General features: G+C 30.6%; 1 protein-coding gene across 1 annotated transcript; it reads right to left on the bottom strand.

Annotated features, from left to right (window-relative positions):
• Positions 1 to 7: 7 nt before the first annotated feature.
• Positions 8 to 4,112, bottom strand: LOC124533459 (uncharacterized WD repeat-containing protein alr3466-like). The gene is made up of 6 exons (XM_047108743.1): positions 3,829 to 4,112; positions 3,515 to 3,738; positions 3,248 to 3,437; positions 2,939 to 3,140; positions 1,516 to 1,713; positions 8 to 257 (listed from the first exon to the last, which is right to left on the bottom strand). Exons 1-6 carry the CDS (start codon positions 4,044 to 4,046, stop codon positions 84 to 86), a joined length of 1,206 nt encoding a protein of 401 aa, XP_046964699.1. The 5' UTR covers positions 4,047 to 4,112; the 3' UTR covers positions 8 to 83.
• Positions 4,113 to 7,940: the final 3,828 nt, after the last annotated feature.

The raw sequence follows: 7,940 nt of genomic DNA, 5'->3' as shown, positions 1-7,940 counted from the left end.
CAACTTTTAAAAATATTTTTATTTTGTTTTTGTTGCCTTTATGCCATTAAATAAAATAAACACAATATACATTTCAAGACTATTTAACCAAAATCTACCGTTTGCAATCTTTTTCCAGTTACAAAAACAATTCGTGGCGTATTCTGTATTTCACTTATTTTTTTATAAGTGTCAGGGATTTTGGTTGGTTTTCTTCTCACTGTTCCGAAGTCAAAACCATACACGTTTCCTGGATTATTGCGTATTGAACACTCTGTCTGTATAAAAAAATAAAAATTAGATAGTTATGTAACCCACGTGGCAAAACCTATTATTAATCCGATTTTTGAGCTTGTAGCCATAATGTGTTGAAATTGTTTCATTAAACCATAGCAGGGTCACAAAATGTTTCTCAATAAAGGAAAGCAAGAAAGGTTTCAATTAGAAAAGTTCGGTTTATGGGGTATTCATAATTTGCCAAAACTTGTTTGTCAAATGAAAAGATGAAACGCTGTTACTTTTGTAAAATATTCTATAGACTAACCCTGTCCAAACAGTTATTCACTTTTTGACAGATGAAACAGATTCGTAACATATTGATTATCGATTCGATTATTGACTCTTAAATGATAAGGATAATATATATTTTTCCATTGAATCAATATCTTGTCTGATTAAAATAATATATTTGTTTTGTTGTTGATTTCTATATATCATTTTTCAGGTTATTTTGGCAAATAATATCGAAAAAATAAGTAAGTATCCATCTGCTTTTTATCGTTCTTTTTCCAAAATATGGTTATTAAGATTATTTATTTTATTAATATTTATGTAGATGTAAAAGTTTTTTTTAATGATGCACCAAAATGTAAAACGATTATTTTTAATTTATTCATTTGCAGTAAATATCAATAAATGCCGTTGAATGTTACTATATTTGCGACTCATGATCATTTTTGTTTTTAATAAAAACGGATATATTTAAATTTAGTTTACCTAGCTTAGATAATTCACAATTTTCGAAACCAAACATTTTAATATTAGCTTTTACGCAATCGGCAACAGTAACGTTCTAAAACTAAATTACTGTCAAAAAGTCAATTACTGGTTGAACGGCGCCGGCGTATGCCTACCATGTCTCTTCCATTATACTAATACATTTTCTCTTAGGGAAAAAGGTGTGCGTCTTTGGTCTTTTAAAAAAACAAACAAAATTTGGCATAACGTGTTATATTAACTAACAATGTTAATAGGTGATACTCAAAAAAACTGATAAACTGATTCGGCGTTGCAATTTTTTGGCTTCAATCGTCCTAACACTGAAAGTCTTTATATTAACATATGTATTATTTTGTACGTTAGCCACTTTACTACGAAGACTATTTCTTTCTAGTATCAACCCATTGTAGTGGTGTGTGGTAAATTAAAATATGAAGGAAGCAATAAAGTTTGATTCCATGGCAGTAAAAACGTATTATCAATATTAGGTTTGTATGACTAAACATTTAAATTTAACTATAATAAGGTTCTACTTACAACTTTCATATTGATGTCTACGACTCGCAAAATATTAGGATCTGAACCTCCACAAACGACTAAATTAGTTTGTGGTACCATTTTGCCACAATATAATTTCGACTGGTAAATATCGGGTACAATCGTTTCTATGAGCTTGCAAGATCCATAGTCCCAAATTTGAATACTATCTTTATCTTGCCAAGAACATGTCAAAATCTGAAAAATAACAAAACTGGTAATTGTATATCAAATCATTTAAAAGTAGCATAATAGTGTATTTCTAAATCTCATTGTTTACACCGAATAAATCTGACATTAAAATTCACAGTCACTTCACAGTCTTACAGTGAGTAAATTTAATTAAGACTTATAAACTTAATAGTGAGAATAATACAATTTAGTACAGTGTAATAGATATCTCCAAAGATAATATAATATTTATGAAAATTTTGATATTAAAATGTTAAAAACGTATAAAAGATGGGCCACTGTTTTGTATTTAAGAAAAATTACAAATTAGAGTAACGTGAAACGGAACGAATTTCAAAACACTAATATTGCGTTCAATGACGTCACTCCTGTTATGACTACTTATTTGAGGTTATAGTTGTAAAAAATTTAAAATTGAAACGAAAATTGCGTTTTTCGAATTAAAATGGAAGTTGGATTTGTCAAAGCAGACACCAGGTTCTTCTTTTCAGCTTGAAACCACTTTTATCTCAGTTTTGTGTCAGAAGGTCCAGTCAAAAACCATTTATTTGAAAATTTTATTGAAGTAGATGAACAAATTAGCACAAAACATACGTCAACAAAGCTTTTTCTCAGAGTATCGATAGTCCGTTTTAAAGTTTTATAAAAAAGTATCTCAAAGATCGAGAAAAAATGCATAAGTATGAAATCCAGCGAGGACAAGTCCGATCAATGGGGCAGTGACAGACAGCAGTGACGTCATACGAAATATAGTTTTCGCGCATAAATTGAAATTGATATTTTCAAACCGCATTTTTTGCAGTAAATTACAGTGTTTTAGATTTTTATCAAAAGACTCAGTAACATTCCGTAGTATGTAAGTTGGCAGTGTTCATACATCTTGGAAAAGTACGTAAAGCTATCGATCCTACACCCGATAAATATGTCTGCCACTTGTCTCGTTTGATTGTCATTATACCGGATTAAGGCCAAGGAACTCTGCAATTGTATTAGTGCATAAACTCGCATCTTTTTTAGAATACCTTATCCGAAGTTGGTTAGGTGGACATCAACATGTTAGACATTTTCATTCTATTCTCACTGAGCTCTTTAGTATTCAATTTTGTCAATATATGATGCGATGCAATTTTTAATAAAAGTTGGCTGATGCATCGTTTCGCAATCATTTAAGAGATAGTAATAAAATAAGAAAAATAATCGGGGTTTTTTTCTACTAAAATACTAAATTTACCTGCTTTCCAGGTTTATCAAAGTCCAATCCTTCGCCGCACATATGTATACCAGAAAAAAATCGTGTAGCATAGGGTTGCCTGTCATCCCAACAAAATATAGTATCATCCCAACCACCAGATATTAATTCGTGATGTGATTTAGGGTTAAAGACACAAGCAAAAATTCTGGATGTATGGCCGTCTACAATGTTTTTTCGCTGACTAAAATTTATTAAGAATTTAATACATATGTATTATATGTAAAATAAAATATATATGTATATTTAATACATATGTATTATATGTAATTTATTATTATTATAAGCTACCTCGAATAAAAAGATCTTTCTTGTGTTTGTGCTTCTTCGTCATACATATTAAGCTTAGCATCATCTCCGAATGTAACAAATTTGGTGTAACGTGGATGGTAACACAAGCCTAAAGTTTGCCGTTTTTCCCTTATCGTATATAAACATTGTTCGTATTTGTATTTCCAACATTTTATGCACCCATTGACATCTACGACAAATTTAGTAATTTTTTTTCATGAAATATTTTTTAATAAATGATATTGCATACTACTCAATGTTACTTACAAGATGATAAAAGCATATTTGTAACAGGATGAGCCTTGCTAATTGGCCTGTGTTTAATAGCCGTTACAGGACCAGGATAAACACGACACTCGTCATCTATTAGTGTATGTGTACAATTTCCAGTATTGCAATCAAATAATCTTATTGTTCCATCAATAAACCCTGCTGCGACTTCTTTGACATCTTCAGTGTATTTACAGCACATAATATCCTTGTTAGTATTACTAAAACAAAATATTTATATTTTTATAGCAACAGAGCAATAAAAGCCTATAAAAACAAATTTGTAGATTTTATAATTCACGTCATCATACATTATTGAAAGCACATTGACTTCGCCTTGATAAATTTGGTTTTGTTCGCTATGAAATGAGCGATGTTCAACGTTAGGGGTGCTAGTGTGAACTGTTACAATTTCTTTCTGAGGACTGACGTTTTTTATGTAGGTATTGCAAACTGCAAAACTTTTTCGAGCTGTTTTCAAACTGGACGGCGCCATTGGTCCAGCAGCTGTTTTTCTTTGAGGATCCATATTTTCAATTTAATTACACCCATTTATTCTCAAAAGTATAAAGAGTTTTTTTTATTAATAACAAGCATTATGGATTGTTGTCACGACATGTCACAACAAGACAAAGACAAGAGTATTACATATTCAAAAAGAATAGAATTACTACATTTCATATAAACACTTCGTAAAAACGAGTTTTTTATCTTTATTTCCTATATTTCTTATTTATAAAACCGCTTTTATTGCTTTAAGTTTAACTTATCATTATTATATACTCTGCCGATAACTTTATAGTTTTCCTGACGGCTGACTCATAGATGGGCGGAAGCAGTTGGCTCCAAAGAGGAGACATTAGCAGCTAGTTTCGACACAGAGAAGGCGTATTTGAAAGCGATCCTTTCGAAGTTTCGTTCCTATGGGCTTTCTTAGGAAATATGCAACTGGAGTACCTTTTTGGGAGATCGGGGGATCAAGGTTGTCGATGGTGCATGCTCTGACTTGAAATAATTCAATTTTGCTGATGCGTCAGTATTGCGTACTATTTCACCGTATTCAACGCAGTGCATTCTATCAATGTAGATGCAGAGGCAGCTTCTAATACCTTTTGCACGAGTAATGTTCCGAGAAATAGTTTTAATGAATTTCACCCGCACCAAATTGTCCGACAATCCACAACAGCGCTATTTTTAACACATTTTTTTTCCTTGTACAATAACTTCGTGGAACCAGTTTTTGCGTGGGTTTTTTTTTTTAAATAGTACTTTTTTTTAATATCATAAAGAAGATGATAAATCCATCGTGTTTCACGCATATGATACGTGTAATGAAAATTAATAAAAACTATTGATTCAAAATACTAGTATGTCGTGATAAACATTGTGATAGAAATAAGTAAATGAAACTTCTAGACTTCAGAATTTATGCCGAGTTGATCGTAATGGACTTAAGTCTTTAGTTTTTCCTATCATTTTTGTCTTGGCTATCTGCATATCCCTCAATTTTCGTTATAGACCAAGTCCCAGTCTGGTCTTAACAGGGAGTTCTCAGACACTGTATTAGTAGATCAAAATCCAATATATTTTTTCATGTATGTTACAAGGACGATGTTGATACATTAAGAGTATGTAGTTCGTTGTATCTACACTATGTTTTGAAAAAATTAAAGCACCTGTTTTTTTTGCTAATAAAGTAGGTATAAAGTTGTATTATTTACTTCTACATAATAAATCCTTCCTAACAAGTTGGATAGGAAGCTAATTATAATGACATAAATGCATTTGCATTATCACTTAAATATTTTGATTTCTAACATCAAAAAATGTATAGGAGATACACGTGCAGTTTCAAATTTTAAGTAAGTATATAAATATAATAGACCCATAATAAAAGATAACTGCACTGATTTGTTCAAATAACATATCTACTAATTAATGTAGAAGAATTGTGCCCATTAATCATCAGTAATCTTGACTAGAGAGCAATTTGTAAAACAATAGGTACCTATCATTGCCCACTTAGCTGATGCGTGTGTATACATTTTTTGTTTTCGCTGGAAAAACGCTTTACGCGCTTCCCCCACGTGATGAAAAGTGGGGGTGTGTGTGGGACTCCCCGGTTTCCTGAACGCCTAGTGCGCCTAGGTCCTCCGGGTTTACCCACTAAAAAACCAGCGGTACCCTCTCCGTCTTTCGGCGGGCGCCACGGGATCGCTTACGCTACCGTGACATGCGTGTGTATACATGCGTGCAAAGATGTTTCAGCTATATAATCAAATAAGGTATATGTAGGCCCTAATGACAACGAATATATTATCGGTAGGTAGGTTGAACATCTAAAATGAATTACAAACAACTTATTATGTTTGAGTGTTTTGACATTACATTGCCTTGATAATAAGGTAATCAATTATCAAATGAAAAAAATCTTAGTAGGTTTATAGAAATATTTCAAATATCTGACTGATTATGATATGCCAAACATTTTATGTGTTACCTTGTACCTTACATACATACATATACAAATGAAAAATTTATTAAATTTCATTTTTGATTTTGTCTTAATAAATTCTGCACATTTAATTTGAGAAATATTAAATTTAATACTTCATAATCAGTTACAACACCGTTTCTATATTATTAAATTTCAAAGTTGTTATTAAATTACAATAGATTTTTATATGAAATCTTACAGCGTTTGTTTGCACAAGTTTTAGTGTTTGAGGTTTCCTTAGCTGTGTAAATAGGTACTATGTATCATAGTTATATTGTATAGAGGTAAATTTTGTTCATTTGTTTGTGGCTTCAAAATGATTAAAAATACAAACAAATTCCAACTTTGAGCTTATAATAACGTAATCGAACGAGCATTTTTTAATTATACCAGATATCCTTATGATATTAAAAGATATCTTCGAAATTTTTATAGATGATATCTTCATTGTATAATATTTTAAAGTATAAATAAGTAATTAATAAATGAAGAAAAATATCAAATAGATCAATGATCAGCTGTAATATCCCAAATTACAGACATTCGATAATCGGACCTAGAAATTACTATGTTCTATTAACTATCATCCAGTACCTAATCAACTTTTTTCCAACACCTAATTGTCGGTAACGTTAATTTGCCTAGCTGTGATAATTTTGCAGTAGGTATTAGGTGATTTTGAAATATAAACCGTACCAACAGTCGCTTATCAGCTGTTGTTGGTCTATAAATCGCAGCATAGTTATTTATAATGGGCTATAGGCCTATAATTCGACGGAGGGATGGTTGATCTTATGATTATATTTATCACACATGTAAATGAAGACGGAGAAGTGGTCGATCTAGATCTAGATTTGTCTTAACACTTGCCACAAATCGTCCATATCGGCAATTTACCGGTATCTAGAAATGCATATTTTTATATGATACCATTATGCTTATTTCAGCGAAGATAAATCTAGCTGCTCAGAAACAATATATATTTTTTTTACAAACTAGTCTATTTTCGTTGCCTGTTTAATATCTATTTTATGAAAAAAATTATGTATTTTCATATATAAGGATATGTGACCTTTTAGAAACTACCTACATTATTGCTTCTTCTCTGAGTAGTTATGTAGCATGTCCGATACTTATCCTACATATATCATAAGCAACATCAAACAGTAGTCGTGCATAGCGACATATCATTATCTTCGATGTTTCAAGTTTTTAATTTTTGTAAATTACTGCAAAATTTACCGTTTTCTCAGTGTCTTAATTTTTACCTCTCAATCACCATTTTGTCTGGTTGTTTTCATTTTTTTATCTTAGTTCATCACGATAATATAATAAAATTTCAGTCATATCTACTAAAATAGGTTGAAAATATATATTTTTTTATGATTAAAATGTAACTTTATATTATTGTTAAAAAAAAATTCTGTCTTTTATTATAAAATGATTTAACTAATGAAATTTTGCACGTGTTTTGTGCACTTGTTGTGCGCGTAGGAAAACATTCAGGCCTCATCCTCACCAAGCTTCAATAAGAGAAATAGATAGAAACCTCTAACTCATTTTTTCTCTAAATCGTTACTAGCTCTTATACAACTATATACTTATATTACGTGATGGCTTATTATGTTAATTATTTTTAAATAAGTAATATAAATGAATTTCATTTTCAGTTCCATAATAAGTATCATTAAAATCTATTAAAATAATTTACTGTCTGTAATTTAGTTCAGATGTTGAGTTATTGAAATAAAAAACGTCGAGTGACTAGAAAATGAAAAAGTACTCACTAAATATAATAGCGAAATGTATATTATTTTTAATAAAAAATTACACAGGCTAAAATTCCTAATCTTTTTAGACGAATAGGACGGGAAGCTGGTTTATATATATAGAGATAATTTCTAGCGAAATCATGCCATACCATGC

The sequence above is a fragment of the Vanessa cardui genome, chromosome 11 (genome assembly GCF_905220365.1).
Source record: "Vanessa cardui chromosome 11, ilVanCard2.1, whole genome shotgun sequence".
Lineage (NCBI taxonomy): Eukaryota > Metazoa > Arthropoda > Insecta > Lepidoptera > Nymphalidae > Vanessa > Vanessa cardui.
Note: the sequence above shows the minus strand (reverse complement) of the source record. Positions and strands in the feature narration are given on the sequence as shown.

Coding starts and splice junctions, on each gene's coding strand:
- LOC124533459 (XM_047108743.1), bottom strand. CDS start 4,046: ATGGATCCTCAAAGAAAAACAGCTGCTGGACCAATGGCGCCGTCCAGT. Junction 3,739..3,828: donor GTCAATGTGCTTTCAATAAT/GTATGATGACGT, acceptor ATTTTGTTTTAG/TAATACTAACAAGGATATTA. Junction 1,714..2,938: donor TTGATAAACCTGGAAAGCAG/GTAAATTTAGTA, acceptor GTTATTTTTCAG/ATTTTGACATGTTCTTGGCA.